This window comes from Castor canadensis, chromosome 9 (assembly GCF_047511655.1).
Source record: "Castor canadensis chromosome 9, mCasCan1.hap1v2, whole genome shotgun sequence".
Lineage (NCBI taxonomy): Eukaryota > Metazoa > Chordata > Mammalia > Rodentia > Castoridae > Castor > Castor canadensis.
The window spans coordinates 76,612,042-76,633,961 of record NC_133394.1 but is presented as its reverse complement, the minus strand read 5'-3'; the positions used below and the strand labels follow the sequence as shown (position 1 = coordinate 76,633,961).

Sequence of the window (21,920 nt, the reverse complement as noted above, 5' to 3'; positions counted from 1 at the left end):
CTCCAGACAGGGGCAAACAGTCAGAAGCTGCTGGGACTCACTGTTGCTTCCACCCTCTGAGAGGCCATGTTTCTCACTTAAGTGGTGTTAAGTAGCAGCTAGATCTGAAGAGGGTGTTGAAGGAGTGCTAGGGGCTCAGGGTTAAAGCAGTACAACTGTGAGTGCCGTCATTGCTGGAGTGGCTGCTGTAGACTAGCACATTTGTGTTTTCCTTACATTCTTTCCCATATGAGCCCCTCTTCACCCCCTTTCCCCTTGGCAAGCACATGCTTGCATCCAGCATATGACTGCAGGTGCTTTGCTTTATACCACCCGTGTGATGTCACACCGAGGATCAGATGAGCAAAGGCTGCATAAGAAAAATAAATAAATAAAAGGGCAGGATTCAGAATAGAAACTACTTCCTGAGGTTGTAAGGTGCTTCTGTAGGAGTAACACGTTCTAGTGGAGAGGATGGTGAAGTCATTGTCAAAACACTAGCAGTGAACTCTGTTCAGGGAACATAGAGTAGATAATCCTCTGTTACCTCTAACCTTTAATGACTCGATTCCCATCACCATGCCCTGTCCTTTACAGTAGCTCCTGTTTCAGGGTTTTGGCTTCATCTTTCGCAATTTCAGCCTCGTGGTTTCCTTTCCTGTTCCCCTTAAAGAAGTACCAGAAGAGGTGTGTCATTAAAAACACAAGCCCCGGCTGTCCAAGTTAACAGCTTTGTTTTCTTAGTTCCATTTGCTTGTAAAAATTTTAATCTGAGTTGTCATCTTTCTCCTCATAGTTTCTTAAGTTATAACTCTACATAGTACTAAAAATCTGCTAATAACCGAAGCAGAGACCAGTTCTCATTGTTGATTTTCCAGTATGAATGTAAATGTAAATACTAATAGTTAAATTATTTAAATAATTTAAATAATTAAATAAAATTTAATTAATAAAAATAAAATTTTTATATATAGCCTACCATTTTTTGTCTAGTACCCTTCCCAAATATTACTCTCAGGAACCATATTTTTGTCATCAATATAAAGAAAAACTTAAAAAGAGCTTCTATTTTTTTCTTTTCTTTTAAGGGAGGTAATGGAGTTTATTAATGGTAAGGAAAAAGCATTAACAAAAAAGCAGTGGAGGCCCCATCTGACTGGGGGGCCAGCTGGGATGGAAGCAGGTGAGCTTCTGGTTTTTAATTCAGTGCAGGCACCACAGTATTCTTGACAAAAAAATTCTCAATGAAGAGCATGTTGAAGAAGCCTAATTTCATTTAGTGACTCTTTTCCTTGTCTGCCTCTCTCAACCCAGAAAGCAGAGGATGTCCCTGTTAAACTGTCAGCCAAGTGCTGCCAAGGAGGTGGTGGCAGCAGCAGCAGCAGCAGCAGCATATCTTCCCACAGTTCTTGTGGAGGGTCCTTGCAACATGCTAAGGAGCAGCTTCCAAAGTATCAGGTAAGACGCTTGCTCTAGGAACACCAGGGAGCCGAAGTAATTGACGTAACATCTCCTCAGGGAACCATGCCCTGCCCCAGGAGTGTGAGGACAAGCGTTCATCAGTGATCCTAAATGTCTCTTCAGTGCTGTTTTCACTGTTTGACTTTTACCTCTCCATAAGCCCCACTCAAGCAGAGGTGAGACATCATAACATACTGAATGATGAGGAAATACTTCAAATGAGGCAAATTTTCTTGTTTCCTTTGTTGTCAGTTCCAGAATAATAAACCAGTTCCCTGTTTTATTAAAAGAACTCTTAAGACTTCCTGGAATGTGTATGACATTCTAAGAAAATAGAAATCTCCAATAGAAGAATAGTCTTGTATAGGAGAAAGAAATGGTAGGATCCAGCCTGAGTATGAGGGGAAGAGGACTGCTGACATTCTTTACCCCGTGTGTGTGTGTGTGTGTGTGTGTGTGTGTGTGTGTGTTCTCGTTTGAAGCAGTGGAGGATAGGAACTAGGGCTATTCAATAGAAGGGAAGAAATGTTTTGTAAACATTGCATAGTAGAAGGGTATTAATTAACAGGGAATGCATGGAACTTTTTTTTTAACCATCTAGAATTTTGTGTACTATATTGCAAGAAAAACAAAGTCAGATCAATTACCTATAGCACAGGTCCACAGGACTTTGTTAATTCCACTGTCAGGACTTGTGCTGGGCATTTGTCTTAATTTTATAGTGCTCCTGGGTCTTAAAGCAGCTTGCAGTTTGAAAAATGTAGAGTGAGCTGGGCGCTGGTGGTGCATGCCTATAATCCTAGTTACTCAGGAGGCAGAGGTCAGGAGGATCAAAGTTCAAAGCCAGCCCAGGCAAATAGTTTAAGAGACCCTATCTTAAAAATACCCAACACAAAAAAGGGCTGGTGGAGTGGCTTAAGTGGTAGAGCACCTGCCTGGCAAGCTTGAGGCCTTGAGTTCAAACCTAAATATTGTGGGGAAAAAAAAAAAAAGTATAGCATGAACTCTCCAGTCAGTTGAGAATCAGAGTTGACACAAGGCCCTTGTGCCATAAGAGCAAGCAGGTTATAAAGCAGAGGTAGTGGGTGATTGTTATCTATCAGTAAAGAATGTGAAAAACCAATTGGTTTATGTCTGCGTAAGTGGGAAAAGGTTGATCTGAGTTGTAACCAAAAAGGAACCCAACTTCTGGTAGCAAGGCTGACAGGTCTGTCTTTCTGTTTCCTCCTCTGTTACTATATTTAAGTGGTGTGCATATGTCAGTGTGTGTGTGTGTGTGTGTGTGTGTGTGTGTGTGTGTGTGTGTGTGTTTGGAATTTAAAACAATGGCAAGATTTATAGGCGAGTGTTAATGCAGATCTTTATGTGTTCCCTTGGGTGGAGAGCATGCTAGCAGAGTCTGCCTAATGGATTGGGGTTGGGAGAGATGGTTGTTTGGTTTCGGTTGGTCTGTCCTGGGGTGCCTGTGGCACACTAATTTGCTCAACATTCATTATCTGTCCTGTTATCAGGATGTCACCAGGACTCAGCACAGATACAAAGAATCCTATACTCAGTGCATTGGAATAGAGGATTTTAGAACCCAAGTAAAGGTCTGGTTCTAGGGATAAAGAAGTGTAGGGAGCAGTCCTATGTAAATAGTAATGTCAGAAGCATGGTGGAAAATGCAGACAGCAAGTAGGAGTGCCCTCCAGGAACAACAATATTCAAGGGTTGGTCTGAGACAGGAGAGATTCAAAAAGAAGAATAATTAACAGCATCAGATGTAGTGAGAGAAGTTTTATAAAGCAACCAGACAGTGTTCATTGAATTTAAAGGAAGGTGGAGGGCATCATTAGAGCAGCTGTAATAGATGGAGATCAGGGGCAAAGTCAGGCTGCACTGGTTAGACAGCTGGTGCTTAGCACCTCCAAAAATAAAAAATAAGGTGATGACAGAAAGGCATAAGGGATTGGTCAGAAGTTGGGCAAGTCAAGTATTTTTAGATAGCTTTGTAGAGTAATCAGACCATCTGTTACTTTTTGAACCTTGACAGAACTCTTCCTGTAGCAATTGGCATTTTGAACAACACTATCAATTGTTTGGTTGAATAATACTGAGCCATATTTCTTTTAGAATGTGTTCCTAGAAGAGTTACTCTGTTCTTTCATAATTTAATCTATAGAGCTTATAAATGGAGGTAATGGTAATCTTTGTTTCTCATAGTAATACTAAAAAGGATCTCTTATTGAAAAACACTTTGATTCTGTGTGAACATACTGTGTAAAAAGAAGAAATCAAGTACATTAGTAATATTTTTGGGAATAAATATACAATCAACATTAATGATTATGATTGTAAGATGACCAATTGCAGCTTTAAGAAACAGTTATAATTACCAACTAAACTAAAGAGGGAAAACAGAGATTAATAAACATTGTTTTCTATCCCATTGCACATCATTTCATGTACTAACTTTGACTTTGGTTTCTTGCATGTAGTATACAAGACCAGCTTCTGATGTCAACATGCTAGGGGAAATGATGTTTGGTTCAGTTGCAATGAGCTACAAAGGCTCCACCTTAAAGATACACTATATACGGTGAGGTGCCATCTTCTTCTGATTGTGAGAAGTAGAATGGTGGTGTTGACTCTTTACTTTAAAAACTCATTTCTCCCTCTGGTTTTTCAGTTCTCCTCCACAGCTGATGATTAGTAAAGTCTTCTCTGCTAGAATGGGCAGCTTCTGTGGAAGTACAAATAAGTAAGTGTGGGATTTAACACCCCCATCCTATTTTTTGGATGTGTGTGTCTATTTCTGGATAAACTAATTCTTAGAGGGACATAAGATATTTTGAAGTGACAAGCAAGATCAGTGCTGATTAACAAAGGGGTCGCAGGTATTGTCCAATTACAGTGACTGTGAAAAGGCCTTTGACTTTCTCAGGTGCCTTTATCTTGGGTCTCCATTGATATTCTCTGTGCACCTACTGCCAGTCACTAAGTTTTAATTCTGTGGAAAAAACAAGGTAAAGGGGAACAAGGAAGGGGTCACATTGATGACTTTATGTTATTCCCCAGTATTTATCCTTTTTTGGTTTTCTTTTTTTTGGGGGGGAGGGAATGGTAGTTTGAGACAAGGTCTCTTTGTGTAGCTCAGGCTTGAACTGGCAGTTCTCTTGCATTGCTTCCCCGAGTGCTGAGGCTATGCCTGTGGGCCGCCATACCATCTTATTTTACCTTTACCTATTTCTGAGGATTGAAGGTGCATGCTGAGTTTTTCTAGGCTGTAGTGCTGTTATGGCAGGTTGTCTATGCTTGCCATCTGTCCTAAGCAGTCAGTTTAGCTATTGATAGGTACTTGGGTTATATCCTCTTTGGATTTTCACTCTTGATTCTCCCCCCACCCCTCTTGAGTGTGCACTCATCCACTGAGCTGCATTTCCTGCCCTTCTCTCTGTTTTTATACTTCTGCATAGACTAAAAATTCTAACTCTAACTTAAACTCCCCTCTAGACGCATCTATTTATACATATTTAACTTGCATGCAGAAACAATTTGTGTAGTTTTTTTTATAAGACAACATACTTTTGATAATTTTCAAGAGACTTACTATAAATAAAGGGGCATTCTTAGAGTTCAAATGAAGGCTTTTTTTTTTTTAAATAACCCTAGGAAACTAAAAATATATTCCTCAGCATAGTTTAGTACCATTGAGTAAGTCTTTGGTTACCCTTCAACAAAATAGTTTGAGCACTTAGCATTGGACTGCCACACTTAAGCTAATACAAGAATTGATGTTGTTTCTTCTTCTCTTCTTCCTCCTATTATTTAAATTTTTATTTAAATATTTATATTTAATATTCATTTAATATTTTTATTTAAATTATTTAAAATAAATAATTTATTTTTTGGTGGGACTGGGGTTTGAACTCAGGGCTTCACGCTTGCAAAGCAGGCACTCTTAACACTTGAGCTACACCGCCAATCCTTTTTCTTTTTTGCACCATCTGGCCTGGCTAATATTTCTTACGAGTTTTTCCTTTTTTCTTTTTTGGATGCTTGTAATTATCTAAATTTTCATTACATTAACTTCTTGTAATAAAATATTGAGCTCAGGTTTAAATAAAAATTATGTTGTCTTCTTTATACTATATTCTCAAAATCTCGATACTTAATTTCTTATTAAAAAAATAAATTTTAAAAATCTGCTTTCCTCACATTTTCATGAGTAATTCTAACGTTTTAGAAGGTGTGAAGTCAAACTCCTATGAGAATCATAATTTCTGTGATACGTCTTCCTCTTGAAAAAAGTTGCTAAATTATTCATAGACCTTAACCAAGAGTTAAAATTAATTCCATTTTGAAGATTTATGTAAAATCCTTAAAATGAATAGCAACATGTTGGGTGTCAGTTGGTTAAGCAGAATTCAGAAATGCATAGCAGAGTCTTAGGTGTCAGTCACTGAGGCAGAACTTAGAGCTTGGTGTCCTGTTATGGAATGTGAAAGAGTGAGGAATGCAATCATTTAGTTGTATGTATTGGACTACTTCCAAAACCTTTTTATTTTTCCCCTGAAGTTGCCAATCTAATTTCCTTTGATAGATGTGGTACTTTATTATTTTATAAAGAGAAGTATTGAATGACTGATTGTTATTGTCTGTATTTGAGAGTCTACTAGAAAATCGCTTTATCAGCCTCTTAATGTTTTTCTTCTCTCTCCTTCTTTCCCCCTCTCTGGATTTAGCTTGCAGGACAGCTTTGAATACATCAACCAAGATCCTCATGTGGGAAAACTGAACACAAATCAGCATAGTTTGGGTCCTTGTCGTACTGGGAGTAACCTAGGTAAAATGAGACACACACACACACACACGCACACACATGCACACAGCTTTTCTCTTAGCACCACTGCTGTGGGCATAGTTGGTGGTGTGTTTTGCTTTATTTGAGTTTGTTGTGCTGTGCTGGTTTGGTTTGTTTTTGCATTATCTTTAATCTTGTTTATTTGTGTGTGTGTATTTGCGTCTCCTGTGTGTTTCTGCTCCAGGTCTGCTACAGGCATGCAGCAGCAAACTGCTGCAGGGGGTGGCTGAAGGAGGACCTCTCCGGCTCACCCGGAGTGCTTCTTTCTTTGCAGGTTTGTGTGGAATGCTGAGCACAGTGTGACCCACACACATTAATAAATCCTGTGCAGGTTTTTGGACAAAATCCTACTTGTTCTTCTCTAGAAACTCAAGGGGCTCTTGTGATAAGAGAAATTAGTTTCAAATGCAGCCAAATTCGTGGTATTTTGAAAATTCCACCCATGAAAATGCCTCTGCTAGTACCCCAATATAAGCTGATTTGAGCTTATACTAAAATGAGCCCTTAGTGTTTCTAGGAGAATTTTTTTTTCTGATTTTTCTGAGTCTTTTCTGCTACTGTGAACTATTTTCCCTTTACCATGGTGTCTTTTATCCATTTAGCACTTGCATCCTTACCTGCATGGAGTTTCTCTAAAAGTCATTATAGTAAAAGCATGGAAGATTCATATTCTCTCTCTCTCTCTCTCTCTCTCTCTAATACTTTCAATGCAATGTCTAGGTTTCTTACAGGTATAGTCATCTTGGTATTCTGGGTATATTCTGAGATGTAGTTGGCCTTGCTATCTAAAGCTGTTAAATATCTGTTTTAGTCTTCACATGATTAACAAGTGTGGGCAATCTTTATTACTAATACTTAAGGTTGTAAGTGTAACAAATGGTATTTTTCATTGTTCTTTGTATCCCAAAATATCCAAACACCATAGTTATCTAATCCATCCCACAATGAAACTGACACCCTCCCATCTACTTAGAGTAAGAATAAAGTGTTTATATACTTCCATTAAAATTGTGAAAATAAACATACTTCAAAAAATAGCTAGCAGCTAGTAGAACCTGGCAGGGCACTGGACTTCTTGTGTATTGTAAAACTTACTTGAACAACTTTTAATCTACCTTCTAGCTCATTAGTATACAGCTTAGATCAGTTTGAAGCTTTCCTAGAAGTCTTTCATACTTGATTGTTTTCCAAAATTCATAGCAGAACATGAGTTTTCCTATGTAACTCTACAGTAGTACTGTGTAAATGGGAAATAAGTAGAGGAAAAAATAGCTGAAATGAGTATTAAGTGTTTTCTGTCTGCTAAGAGAGTGGGTTATAAACAGAGAAACATTTTTTGAATTTAAGAAATTTTTTTTCTGGAGTTGAACATCATTCACAATTATCTGTGTGTTGTAGTAAAATAAAAACAAATGGTTCCTTGGTTTTATTTTCTTCTCTCTTTTTATGTATTTAATTTTGCTTTGTACTTAATCTCTATAATAAACTAGGCCAATCATCAGTAGTTGTAGCCTGCTTTGAAATGTAAAACTTTCAATGGCTTTTTGAAATCTTTCCTGTCTTGGTAGAACCTAACTACATGGTTTTCTCCTATTTTTGTCTTAGCACACAGCACACCAGTTGATATGCCGAGCAGAGGACAGAATGAAGACAGGGATAGTGGCATTGCCCGATCAGGTATCTCCTCTTAATGATTTAATACAGTGGGTTTCTGCAATGGTATAGAAGTTGGGAAAGTAGAAGATAGGTAGATAGTCCTTACTCTTAGGTGGCACTCTTTTTCTTTTCTTCATATCCTAAGATACTCTAAGGTGTCCAAAGATCCGAAACTTTCATGTACAGCATCTGGGAATGATTGTGCAATGTAAACCATGTTTAATACATAAATTCATGAGACTCGTGTATGCTGAGAAATTTCTTTCTGGAGGGGAGATTTCTTGAGCCAAGCAGGAGTTTGCTTTTGCTGAGTATAGAATCAGAGAAGGGAAATGGTCTATAGAAGTAAACATACCTGTGACAGTGCAGGGGACTTCCAGCTGACCTGCTCTCCCTTTTGTCTGTCCTAAAATGCTGATCTAGATTGTATTTCAGCTACCCTTCTATGCTTACTTCAAGCCCTAACCTTTTCTAATACTGCTTTTAAGATCTCTTTCTTGGTTTCTGTTTTTGTACACAAGTCTGCTTTCGCTTTTTGATTTTGATTTGTGGTTCAGATCTGAGGTAGGTTCTGTTGTTATCAGAGAAGGGTGATGAATTAATAATCTGGAATTCAAGCACTTCGGGCATGTGAAGCCTTGCCTGATGAGTACATGTCCTACAAGTAGCCTCTGTCTTCCAGGGAGTAGTAGGAGTGCCCTCTGGTTTCTCCTGTGACATGTGACTTCATCAAAGAGGCCAGCCAGCCAGCCAGTACGTGGACTTAACGCAGGGCTTGTTGCCTTTCCTCCTGGCCTTTCATTCATTTCTCTCCTGTTCTTACCCTAAGAGACTGCCTCAAAGGTCCTGTGTTCCTTCTGTGTAATAACAAAGCCCTTCACCCTGCCCTATCCAGCTCTGTCACTTAATACAAAGTATATAGCATCTTTTTATGATTAAAGTGGCTCATTTTCATGGAGTTGGGCTAGGAAACTTTGGTCAGAAATGTAACTCTCGTTGATTAGACCTGTGTCATTTTCACTTATAGCCCCTTTTGCACAAACAGAATCTGAAAAGATACAATATGTAACGTGCCAAGGAACTGGTTTTATTTAATGGTGCTCAGAATAATTTCATCATTCCTGGTGGGTCACTGTCAGCTGAACTCTTGAGTTTTCATCAGTTACTCAAAGACTGAGTAAACATTGAAGAGCATCGGTCCCAGGGCTCAGCCTTCTTGCCCTTGGGAGCACATTTGGGCAGGACTGGCCCTGGAGCTATTATGGTTGATTTCAAAGCAAGAAGGTGTGGGGTTTCCTCATGAGTGGAAGCACCACTGTGGAACCAAATGACCCTTAGTCATAATTGCTGCCTGGCTGGCTGATGGGATTCATTGTGTTTGACTTTGTGTGGTGAGAGAGCCTCCCTCCCCACCTCCACCCCGACAAGAAAGAAAGATGAGTAGTAGAGCAGTATGTTCTACTGGGGCCTGTTGCAGGCACTCAGAGTTTCTGTCCTACTATAATCTTATTTTATTTTATTTTATTTGTTTATGTTCTTTCTTGTTCAAAACAATATTGAGAGATTTTGAGAGAAATAATGTCAATAGAAACATTATTGGGAGGAAGTGTGATTTTTCCTACTTCATGTTGTATAGGTCATAATCTCACTAGTTTCATAGTCTTCTGATTCTAAATTGCTCCTAAAAGTACTTTTCCTTGCCATTTGAGAAGCAGTACAATTGAAAGGCCAAGTTCACATTAACACTTTAATGTGTACCAAGTTGGTACAGGCACATCTGAAATGTTTTCTCACAGCCCATGAGAGGGACTTGGGACTGACCAGATTTGGGAGGAGGTAGGGAGGTATGATACAAACGTGAGTTTTGAGAAAGCTGACTTTCTTTTTTGGCAGTCCCTACTTCCAAGCTCCTAGTTCTCCTGTGGGGAGGAGAGGGGCAGAGATGACAGAGAGGCCTAACAATGCTCCTGAGTGGCATTTTACTTCTCTTGCTCTCTTGGTAGACACTCTCACCTTCAGGTACCTACCATCTGATCACACCTGGGAGCTGCTCTGAAATCCCTGAGTCCATGCAAAGACTAGTGTGCATATCATACCTCTGGTAGGATTCAACTCTGTTAGCATGAGAACTCTTCGTGCTCTTACTGTATTCTGTATTCTACTTAAGATTTCTTCTTGTTATTACCCTCCTTAAATTGTGGGGGAACCAAGATCCCCAGTTCTGTAACAGAATAGGAGCTCCAAGCGTTACCAGTAATTAGCAGTAGATGTACAGCAATTAAAGACGTTGTTTATTCTCTTTTAACTTCTGTCTAAAGACTTGAGGGATAGGGAAATTTCTAAAAACAGTTTTTAGAACTGTTTTAGATTTCAAAAAAATTGGGAGGATAGTACAGAGAGTTCTATAACCTGTCCCTAATCTGCCTTATTATTAATATTTTAACATTAGTGTGTGCATTTGTGACAATTAATGTACCAGTATCAGTATTAATAACACATTCTCATTAGTGAGTGCTCACAATTTATTTGCTTCTTCCATTTTTACTTAATTCTTTTTTTTTTTTTCTGTCCCAGGACTATACTACATTGATCTTCTTTGGCTGTGACAGTTCCTCAGACTTTCTTTTTGATAATCATGATGGTTTTGAGAGATATTGGTCCTACTACTAGAATATGTTTGTTTTTTCTCATGATTAGATGGAGTTTGTGAGTTTGGGAAAGGAAGATTACAGAAGTAAAGGTGCTATTTTCCTTACATGATATTAATGGTTCATTCTATCAATATAACTTATGACCATTGATGTTGGCCTTGTTTACCTGACTGGGATAGAGTTTGTCAGGTTTCTGCACTGTAAAAGTGACTATTTCCTCCTTTGCATATTTTATGCTACCTAAGAATTGGGTTCCCCTCCTTGAGTGCGGAGGGTTTATGTAAATTTTTTGGAATTTTTCTGCATGGAGTGTGTCTCTTCTCCCCATTTGTTTATTTTCGTGGTCATTATATCATTATGGTCTTGAAGATATGTATTTTTTTTTTTATTGTATTGATTGATTTTTGCGAGACGGGGGTTTGAATTCAGGACTTTGTGCTTGCTCAGCAGGCACCCTACTGCTTGAGCCACACCTCCAGTCTGTTTTTTTTTGCTCTGGTTATTTGGAGATGGGATCTGAGAAACAATTTGCCTGGGCTGACATCAAACCCTGATCCTCCCGATTTCAGCCTCTCAAAAGTAGCTGGAATTACAGGTGTGAGCCACTGGTGCCCTGCTGAAGATACTTATTTTTTACTTTGGATTATAACCAAATACTACTTTATTTTTTCCCAAATTGTCTTAGCTTTGGCCATTGGTGCCTCTTTCACTTGGCTCCTGTGGTGCTCCTTTCACATACCCACATCTATGGTGGGGGGGGCGGGGGGGGGCGGAGAGTTGAGCTCTGTCTTATGTTCTGGTACTGACAACTGCTCCATAGTCATCTTGTTTATTTCTTGTCCTGGTCTTAGAACCAGCCATTTCCCCACTCATAGAATGTGCCTGAGGGGGAACACAAGTTGGAACAGGTGTGGAGGGGAAATACTCACTGTATTTCCTTCTGGATGTTTTGAGCAGGATTCCTATGCCTATATAAATCGAATTTCTAATCAGTTTGTTTATTTATTTATTTATTTATTTATTGCGGTACTGGGGTTTGAACTCAGGGCCTTATGCTTGCTAAGCATATACCCTACCACTTGAGCCACACCCCTAGCCTCAAAAAGATAATTTTAAGAGGTTATTTTAGTGGCTGCCATTAGAAGTTTTCCAGTAAGGTTTGAGAAAGAAGAAGGATGAGTTTCAGGCATATAGGAAAGTAAGATTTGCAGGGCTCAGTGACTAATGGGATGTGGGCTATGGGGGAGGAGAATGCTCCAGTTTCTGGCTTGAGAAAACAAGCAGAACATGGTGGCATTAACCATTGTAAGGAAAGCAAGAGGCCATTTGGGGGAGACAGGTATTCATATACTTCTTAAAGTGTTGACAAATTCTCCAGTTGTGAGCATTTGCTGTATTTAGAAATAGGAAACTGGATTGAAAGAGATGAGTTGGAGCAGAAGCTGAAATTTGGAAGTCTTGGGTACATGAGTACCATAAGGTTCGGAGGGCTGGGGTTGAGACTGGTGTCATGGAGCCTTGTCATCTGCCCATAGTTCAGCTCTAGGTTCTCTTCCCCATTAAAGTGTTCATATCACTGGCCAGAAAAGTAATGTCCTTGTTTTCTCTGCAGTTGTTTTTCCTTTGTCCTTCAAAGTAGTAAAAAAAAGTAGGAGATCAGCATGAAGAAAACTGCTAGTTTGCACCAGCAAACGCTTCTATTCAAGCGTTTGAAAAAGAAACTTGAGGCTGAGGAGCCTCATGATCATAGCACTCAGATAAAGCGCGTTTCACTCGCTCTGCAGACTCAGCATGGACTCCCCCAGTACTGAATTTCATCATCAGAACCAGTGTCACCACATGTCACACCCAAAGAAAATGAGAGTTACTGCTCACATAATGAGGGGCTTCTTGGGGGAAACGGTGGGCTTCTCAAGCTGGCCAGAAAACAGCTTTTGAGAGAACAGGGAAAGGAGACTACCTTGGGATATTACAGTGGCTACGCTGTGGTAAGGGTTGCTGTGTGTGCTTTGAACTTCCCATGGGCGCCAAAGCAGAAAGCACCTGAGCTTTCTCATCAGCTTGTTCAGATGAGGAACAGAAAGGGAGGGAGGGTGGGAATGGGGCTTTGAAGCTATAAGGAATCAAAAATCACAACATGGGAACCCTTGGAGTGTGGCAGAGTGACAGCACATTGGTTCCTGAGACCACCACAGATTTGACTAATGTAGTGCTTGGTAGAGAGGAGCATGAGTCAAGGAGGGTATCATTTTTTGTTATTGTTTGGGGGTTTTTAGTTTAGCTTTGTTTTGGTTTTGGTGGTTCTGGGACTTGAACTCAGGGCCTTTCGCTTGCTAGGCAGGGCTCAACTACTTGAGCCACCATGCCCCTAGTCCTTTTTTGCTTTAGTTATTGCCCAAGCCAGCCTCAGACCACAGTCCTCCTACCTATGCCTTCCAGTAGTTGGGACCACAGGTGAGCACCACCACACCTGGCTTGTTGGTGAGATGGGGGTCTCACTAACTTTTTGCCTAGGCTGACCTTGATCTTCAGTCCTAATCTCCACCTCCCAAGTAGCTGGGATTACAGGCTTGTACCACTGTGCCCGTATGCTTTTGGTTTTTGGGTTGTTTTTGAGGATCTAAACCTCAGCTCCACACTACTCTGCCCTTGAACTACCCCCCAGCCCTAGGTACTATTTGTGGGTCCATTGTCTGCATGGGAACTGCCATGGCACCCTGTTGACCTTGTGCAAAATGCATACAGGTGAAGGATTGAGCTGAAGCTTGGCAGTACAACCTGTGACCTTGCTGGAATGAAAAGGTGGGAGGAGCTGAGGAACTGCTGGGGTCATGTCCCACTACTTCCTTATCTCCCCTGGGTAGCTATCATGAAACCTCCATGGTTCTGATAAGATGTGGGCTCCTGTCTTGCCCCTCCAGACCAGGTTGCAGAATGCAGAAGCCCTCAGCTGGGTGCCCCATAGCTTGTGTTGCAGGCCTCAGCTCCTTAGTGTCCTTTTTGCTGTGTGACAGGATTATTGGGAGCTGGCACCTTTGGCTTGCTCTTTCACTGCATATACAAAACAAACTGTCTGCTCGTACCTTCACTGTGAAGTCTTTGCCTTGGCTTTGGCCTTGTTCTCCTTTGCTTGTCTTTATGTGTGAACTTCCCAGATGTAGTGCAGCTTGGGAAGAGCACCATTCCTTCACCTCACTCTTGTTCCTGTACTGCAAGTTACACCTTTGTATTTTCTCAAATGAATGTTTTCATCTTCACCTTCACAAACTTATTGGCCTTTTCACTGTCTTGCCTTGCTTTTTATTTTGGTTTGGTTTTTAATGTTAAGGACTGAATCCCTGGCCCTTGTGCATATTAGGCAAAGTGCTCTATTTTTGAGCTACATCTCAGTCCTAAAATTCCACAACCTAAAACAAATTTTTTTTTTTAAATGAGACTATGTTGCCCAGGCTGATCTCAAACTCCCAAGCTCAAGGTATCCTCCTGCCTCAGCCTCCTTAGTAGCTGGGACTATAGGAAGTGCCTCCATACTCAGCCCCTTTCCATAGTGAATTTGCATTCTCACATACTTGTTTAAGAAAAATTATAAATCAGAAAGTGATGTAGATACCATTCAAAGCTATAAGGAATCTAGGGATCACTGTAAGAAAACATGATGTACTGTAATAGAGAATTTTTTTTTAATTTTATTAAAAGGACTTCTATAAGTGGAGTGAGGGATTGAGTTTTACAGATTAATCCATAAATTCAGTATAATTTTAATTAAAAGCCCCTATGAAGGCAGACTAAACAACTTTTATTTAGAGGGAAGACCAAAGGACTACATTTTATGCTTTTTGTAACTCTGTTATAGATCCTTCACTCTTACAACCCGGATTATGGGCAAAAGACATAGAATGTTGAATAACTTGACCACAGCTGGGCAAGAGTTTATGTCCCAGGTCGGTAGGAAATTACAATTTGAGCTGTTTTGAACCATTGTCATTTTAGTAAGGGGTCTTCTAAGAATGTATTAAAACTTAGGGTGATGCTGTTGAGGACCTCATAAAGTCCTAAGATCATTTTGTAGTTTGGAAACTACCTTGTGTCACCTATAACTTTTTAAATTAGCATGCTTGGTTTATTAAAATTGAAATTTTCCTGTTAGACAATAATAACAGTTCTACTCATTGACCTTTTAAATGCTTCTATTTTACTGTGTTTAGGAATACAACTATGTACCATATTTTAAGGAATCCTATATTTTTTCAAGCATTTAAATGAGCAAAAATTTGAAGAGCAGTACTGTCAGAATTACAGTAAACAAAGGTCATTGTTGTGTTTGGGAGGTAGTATGCTCTGTGTCCCATTTTCATAAAGTGTTCTGTGACTAAAGAACTTGCCTCAGTCATTCCTGTCACTTAAAATAATAGTAATTTGCTTTTTCAATAATTCCTACAGTCTGAAATAATTTATTTACTCCATGAGAATAAGTTCATGTAGGCATTTAAGTGAGAGGAAAGTACATTTAAGACTAGAAGTTGCTCTTTTGCAGATAAAAAGGTATGGGGAAGGTACTGAAGGAAAGGAGGATAAGGGTCATGTGTTTGAAAATGGGGTCTGGAGACAGGATCCCATGCGGAGGAAATTTGCCTAAATTCTACCTTAAAATATAGAGGGAAGAAGTAGTCCAAAGGAAGAAATATGTATAAGTAAGCTTTGTAATGACACTGGTTAAAGTTACGCTTCGAGGACTGTATTCTTGGAAGTCTGCAAACCATACTCTGATGGAATGAGTATTAACTTTTTCTGTTATAAAAACTTAACTTATTCAGATATTAAAAACTAGGCATGGACTGATAACCAGGATATACAGGGAACTTAAAAAACTAAATTCTCCCAAAACTAATGAACCAATAAGGAAATGGGCAAGTGAACTAAACAGAACTTTCTCAAAAGAAGAAATTCAAATGGCCAGAAAACACATGAAAAAATGCTCACCATCTCTAGCAATAAAGGAAATGCAAATTAAAACCACGCTAAGATTCCACCTCACCCCTGTTAGAATAGCCATCATCAGCAACACCACCAACAACAGGTGTTGGCGAGGATGCAGGAAAAAGGAACCCTCTTACACTGTTGGTGGGAATGTAGACTAGTACAACCACTCTGGAAAAAAATTTGGAGGCTACTTAAAAAGCTAGACATCGATCTACCATTTGATCCAGCAATACCACTCTTGGGGATATACCCAAAAGACTGTAACACAGGTTACTCCAGAGGCACCTGCACACCCATGTTTATTGCGGCACTATTCACAATAGCCAAGTTATGGAAACAGCCAAGATGCCCCCACCACTGACGAATGGATTAAGAAAATGTGGTATCTATACACAATGGAATTTTATGCAGCCATGAAGAAGAATGAAATGTTATCATTCGCAGGTAAATGGATGGAATTGGAGAACATCATTCTGAGTAAGGTTAGCCTGGCCCAAAAGACCAAAAATCGTATGTTCTCCCTCATATGTGGGCATTAGATCAAGGGCAAACACAACAATGGGATTAGACTATGAGCATATGATGAAAGCGAGAGCACACAAGGAAGGGGTGAGGATAGGTAAGACACCTAAAAAATTAGCTAGCATTTGTTGCCCTTAACGCAGAGAAACTAAAGCAGATACTTTAAAGCAACTGAGGCCAATAGGAAAAGGGGACCAGGAACTAGAGAAAAGGTTAGATCAAAAAGAATTAACCTAGAAGGTAACACCCACGCAGAGGAAATCAATGTGAGTCAATGCCCTGTATAGCTATCCTTATCTCAACCAGCAAAACCCCTTGTTCCTTCCTATTATTGCTTATACTCTCTCTACAACAAAATTAGAAATAAGGGCAAAATAGTTTCTGCTGAGTATTGAGGGGGGGGGAGAGGGAGGGGCAGAGTGGGTGGTAAGGGAGGGGGTTGGGGCAGTGGGGAGAAATGAACCAAGCCTTGTATGCACATATGAATAATAAAAGGAAAAAAAAAACACTCATTTCTGCTGCCAGCCACAGTCGAGAGGGGACGTCTTCTTATAATGGAAGACAACCACAGTGGCAGCCCACAACAAATCTGACTGCTGGGTATGTGGTGAACTTCACCATCCAGTCAAGTGAACATGCTCTGAAATGTGATGTCTTTCCCTTCCCCTCAAATTGACGCAATGTTCTGGGGATCTCAGCACCAAGACTGAGCCTTCCTTTGGTAAGATCACATACTCTGGCAAGGCCTCGACAGTAGTAAGAAAACACGTAAAGCTGAGCGTGGACATTTGCACACTTAATGCCCCTTTTGTCTTAAAAGTCACAATAAAATTAGCACCGTATGGAAAAAAAAAAAAAAAACTAGGCATGGTGGAGCCACTACAGGTGGCTCATGCCTCTAACCCAGCACTCAGGAGGCTAACAGGAGAATTGTGTGTTCGAGGGTAGGCTGGGCTTAAGTAGCAAGAATCAGTCTCAAAACAAACAACAACAACAAAAAGAAACAATAGCAAAAATAACAAAATCTCAGATACAAAAAAGTGTTCAGGTTCAGAGCCATACTGCCACCACCACTGCCAAAAAATAAACTTTAAATGAAGGTGGAGAGAAAAGAGTATCTCAATGCCATATATATAGCTTTACCCACCAGAAACTTAAAAACTAATTCAGTTTCTGACTTCTGTCTAAACATTTGTTTCTTGTACTGCTTTGTTTTCGTTGTACTTACCAACTGAAACAGAAATCACTGTCCTTCACCTGTGGTTGTTCCTTCTGTGTTCAGCAACATCTTTTAAGCTTCTCATATAGAAGACATTTTACTAGGATGTGGGTATGGGTAGATTTGCTCCCTGATTGCATGGAGTTGATATTCCAAACCAGAGAGACAGGTAGGAAGGGGAAATATGTAGGCACATACTGAAGGAAAGCCCCTCTGAGAGACTTGACTACCTGAGGGACCTGCTCTGTGAAGATCAGAGCAAAGAACATTTTAGGCATGGAACAGGAGTACAAAGCCTAGGGTGGGAACAGGCTGTGCAGATTTGCCAATAGGAATAGAAAGGCCCTTGTGGAAAAGAACAGAAAGAAGACTAGATGCAATCAGAGGAGGGTGGTGCAGGATGAGCTTAGAGAGGAAGTAAGGGGCCCAGTTCCACAAATACATTTTTTATTTTGATGGAGTGTTGCCCAGATGCATATCTTTGGATGGCTGCCAAAGAGAAGAGCAGGGGTTGTCTGCAACATCCTTCCCCCAAATGTCTCCTTGCAAGTTCAGATGTGTTTGGCAGGCCCAAGTTCGGACCTGCCCTGAGCACTTGCTGAAGTCTTTTTCTGCGTGTTGCTTGCCTGATGTCATAATCACATTCTCAACAGACTCACCAGGTCAGCTTCAGAATTCTTGTTGAAGAAATTGTAACTGCTTTGGAGTTTTTGACTTTTGCACTTTTTCCAGTGTCAAAGTTGTTCTTGTGACTTACTACATCATGTGGTCTTTGTGATCATTTCTTAGGTATTTTGCTAATTTCTTCTCTGTCATGTTAACTGTTCTGCCCCCAACAACAGATAACATGCCTGGCATATAGTTGATCTCCAATAAATATTTGAACGAAAGGTGGGGGGATATGGTCCATCCATGTGTGTCCACTCCAGACTCAGCCAGAAGTCCAGCGTTCTATCTGTATCATGCCACATAGCCAGTTGCTATTCATGTATATGGGTAGAAGTCTGAGTCACGTGCCAGAGGCTCACGCCTGCAAGCCTAGCTTCTTGGGAGGCAGAGGTCAGGAGGATCGCAGTTCAAAGCCAGCCCGGACAAATAGTTCACGAGATCTTATCTCAAAAAACCCTTCACAGAAATAGGGCTGGTGGAGTGGCTCAAGGCGAAGGCCCTGAGTTCAAACCCCAGTACTCAAAAAAAGAAAACCAGAATGTTTCCTTTAGCCAGGGCTGTGGCTCACGCCTATAATCCTAGCTACTTGGGAAGCTGACTGAAATCAGGAGAATTGCAGTTCAAGGCCAGTTCAGACAAATAATTTCCAAGACCCCCATCTCCAAAATAACCAGAGCAAAATGGACTGGTGGAGTGGTTCAAGTGGTAGAATGCCTGCTTTGCAAGCATGAAGCCCTGAGTTCAAACCCCAGTCCCACCAAAAACTATAAAGAACATTTTCTTTTCTGGGCATCTGGCCATGGTGGTGCACATCTGTAATCCCAGCACCTGGGTGGCTGAGGCAGGAGGATTGAGAGTTCCAAGCCAGTCTGGGCTACCTAGCAAAACCATGTCCAAAATAAATGAATAAAATGTTTTCTTTGCTGTGCAGAAATCTTTATAAGAGAGAATTTATAGTCTCCCCTGCTGGATATGAGTGGTAGAACCTGAAAATTTAGGTTATTTGGCATATTTTTTTTCCAGTTTTTTCATTGTGTTAAAATACACATAACCTAAAATTTTTCATCTTACCCATTTTTAATTTATAGTTCAGTAGTATTAAATACATTCATAATAAGCGTTATGTAGCTACACAGAGACTCATTTACTTCAACTTACATATTTCCTTCCTCACAGCCTCACTAAGCAGCCTTTTGATCACACCTTTCCCATCTCCAAGTTCCTCTACATCCTCTTCCAGCAGTTATCAGCGCCGCTGGCTTCGAAGTCAGACAACAAGTTTGGAAAATGGCATCATTCCAAGGAGGTAAGCTGCAGGTTTCCTCTTGCTAAGAAAAGTAGCATTGTAGGCAGCTTAATGAACCTGGTAAGGCAACTATCATTGTGTGTGTGTTATCAGTGGAAGAATAGCCAAAACCTTGTGATTAGTTTCAGCTTAGCCTGAAAGCTTGTGAGTCAGAACTTTGAAGGAGGGAATAAATTTAGGCTAAAAAAAGTTCTTATCTAGAAGATACTGGGAAATATCTGGGTAGTCATGCCATGTGTACACTAGATTTGATGTTAATTTGAATTGACTATGCTCTTTTGTTACGCTGCATACCTTTCAGATGTAGCTCTGTAAGTAAAGGAGGCTGGGATAAGTCTTCCTTTTGGCATTTGAAAATGTATGAGACAGACATGTAATATATGGCATGTACTTTGTTCTGCTTGTATTAGGAGCATGTTCTCTTTATAGAACTTAATCCTTTTTTTTGAGGGGGAGGTGGGACTGGGGTTTGCACTCAGGGTTTTGTGTTTGCAAAGCAGGTGCTCTGCTGCTTGAGCCACATCTCCAATCCATCTTGCTCTAACCAAGATGGGGTCTCTCAAATTATCTGCCCAGGCTGGCCTTGAACTATGATTCTCCTAATCTCAGCTTCCCAAGTAGCTAGCATTATAGGCATGAGCCATGAGTGCCTGAAATTCTTCAACTATGAGTGTGAATTAAGATAGCATCAAGGTTATTTTCTACCTACATTTCAGTTGGTTTTGAATCTGAAGTTTTGTTGTGTCCAAAATATACATTTGATGTTGCACCAGTAGCTTTCAGACTCTTCCTCTTATAACTCAAACATTTAAAAGAAAATTTTTATATGCAGCTAAAAAAATACACGTCAATTAATCAAGTTAGCAAATTGACTATTAATCACTGAGTATAGGTATCTGTGCAGATTTTTTCCTTTTTGTAACTGAGGTTTGAACTCAAGACTTCCTGCTTGCTAGGCAAGTGCTTTACCTCTTGAGCCACACCTCCAGCCCTTTCTGCTCTAGTTGTTTTTGAGATAGGGTCTCGCTTTTTGCCCAGGCAGACCTGAACTGTGGTCCTATTGAAGCTGCCCTCTGGCACTGAGGTGACAGGCACGTGCCACCATGCTCAGGTCTTTATTATTATTATTATTATCCTTTTTCATTCAGATGGTATCTTGCAAATTTTTTTGCCCAGGCTGACCCGTCCTCCTGATCTTAACTTCCCAAGTAGCTAGACTTACAGGTGTTGAGCCACCAGCACCAGCTTTTTTTAATTTTTAATTTTTTTTTTGAAATGGAGTTTTGCTACATTGCCACCATGCCCAGTTGAAACTTAGCTCTTTGTGCTAGAAATAGAAGGACAGTGGCCATCAAAAATTGTTGCTTCTGGCTTTGAGAGGAAATTTAAGAATTCAGGGTGGTTGTCACGGAATAGTATATCAAGTCTAGAGATGTTCTTGGACCAACAATTTTATGTGGTTCAACATAATACATAGGTTCAGCCTAAGGTCAGAGCTAGTACAAACAACAGGTAGACTAAGCAGCCCTGATATCAGCTGTAGATTGTTGAGATATGTTGAAATAATCTTAGTTTTAGCTTTCGTTGTGATCTTAAAGTGCTTATAATGTACATAAGTGAGTATTGATAAATGTCACTGAAATTCTGTTTGATTTCTTTATAAGGAAAAATCCTAAGTCTGTAGCCATTGTCTTTCCTTGACTTGAAGCCCGTCAACTAATCTGATTGCTTCCAGCTCCTTCCCACCTCATGCTCCAGGTATCATGATCCATTAGATGGCATGAGCACCAGCACACAGATCAGGCACAGGCCAGAGTCAGGTCATTGCCAGTGGCCCAGGGGTGAGCCCAGACTAGAAGACAGAGGCCCTGGGTTCTAACTCCAGCATTGTCACTAAGAAGCTTTCTGCTCCCAGGCAATTGAGTAAGCCTCAGTTTCTGTATTCGCAAAACAGCCTGTCTTCCTTGCCTGGTTCCTTGCAGGTAAAGATAGAAGAAGTATTCGGGTGTATACCCGAGTTTTCAGAAACATTTTGTAACATCTTTTATTGTAGAATAAGACTTAAAATATGTTTATGGTGCCTCATGACCTGAATTGTTCTAGTTTGCATAGCTGATCAAAGACTCCAGTTGCTTTAGAGTTCAGTGGAGTGATACAGTGGAGCAAGCCAGAGCCAGCTACTCTGTTACAGAAATTCAGCAGGTGGCACTCTCTGCTGTGTTAAAACTGATGTCAGAATTGATTACTGTTTATAGGGTAGAGGTGGAGAGGATGAATAAAGCTGTAGAGTCCAATGTTTATTACAGTTTGACGATCAAAGACCACATTGGCCTAAAGATGTATGGACTGATAGTCATTTTACTTTTGAAAAAGAAGAGAAATAGAAGATGCCAGACAAAGGGGAGGGGACTGCAAACAAGATTTAAAATACAAGCTCAGTGTAAGCTGTTACAGTTTTTGTTTGTTTGCTTTGAGACAAAGTATAGCTGGCCAGCCCAGGCTTTCCTTGAATTCATGGTCTTTCTGCCTCAGCCTCCTGAGTGCTGGAATTACAGGTATGCACCATCACGGCCAGCTAGAATTTTTTTATGCAGAGCAGAAATTAACTAGTGCAGGAAAAGAAGATTTTAA

The 21,920-nt window shown here is 40.3% G+C and overlaps 1 protein-coding gene across 10 annotated transcripts in view; it reads left to right on the top strand.

The window, feature by feature from the left end:
* Positions 1-21,920, top strand: part of Fnip2 (folliculin interacting protein 2) — a 124,180-nt gene that overhangs the window by 58,347 nt on the left and 43,913 nt on the right. For 8 of the 10 annotated variants that reach the window (XM_074041730.1, XM_074041734.1, XM_020173668.2 and 5 more), the window contains 7 exons: positions 1,294-1,437; positions 3,921-4,021; positions 4,112-4,183; positions 6,168-6,268; positions 6,471-6,560; positions 7,892-7,963; positions 19,160-19,289. In XM_074041730.1, the coding sequence (XP_073897831.1) occupies positions 1,294-1,437; positions 3,921-4,021; positions 4,112-4,183; positions 6,168-6,268; positions 6,471-6,560; positions 7,892-7,963; positions 19,160-19,289 (710 nt within the window). The remainder of the gene's footprint in view (positions 1-1,293; positions 1,438-3,920; positions 4,022-4,111; positions 4,184-6,167; positions 6,269-6,470; positions 6,561-7,891; positions 7,964-19,159; positions 19,290-21,920) is intronic. The other 2 variants (XM_074041733.1, XM_074041731.1) reach the window with 1 other exon arrangement.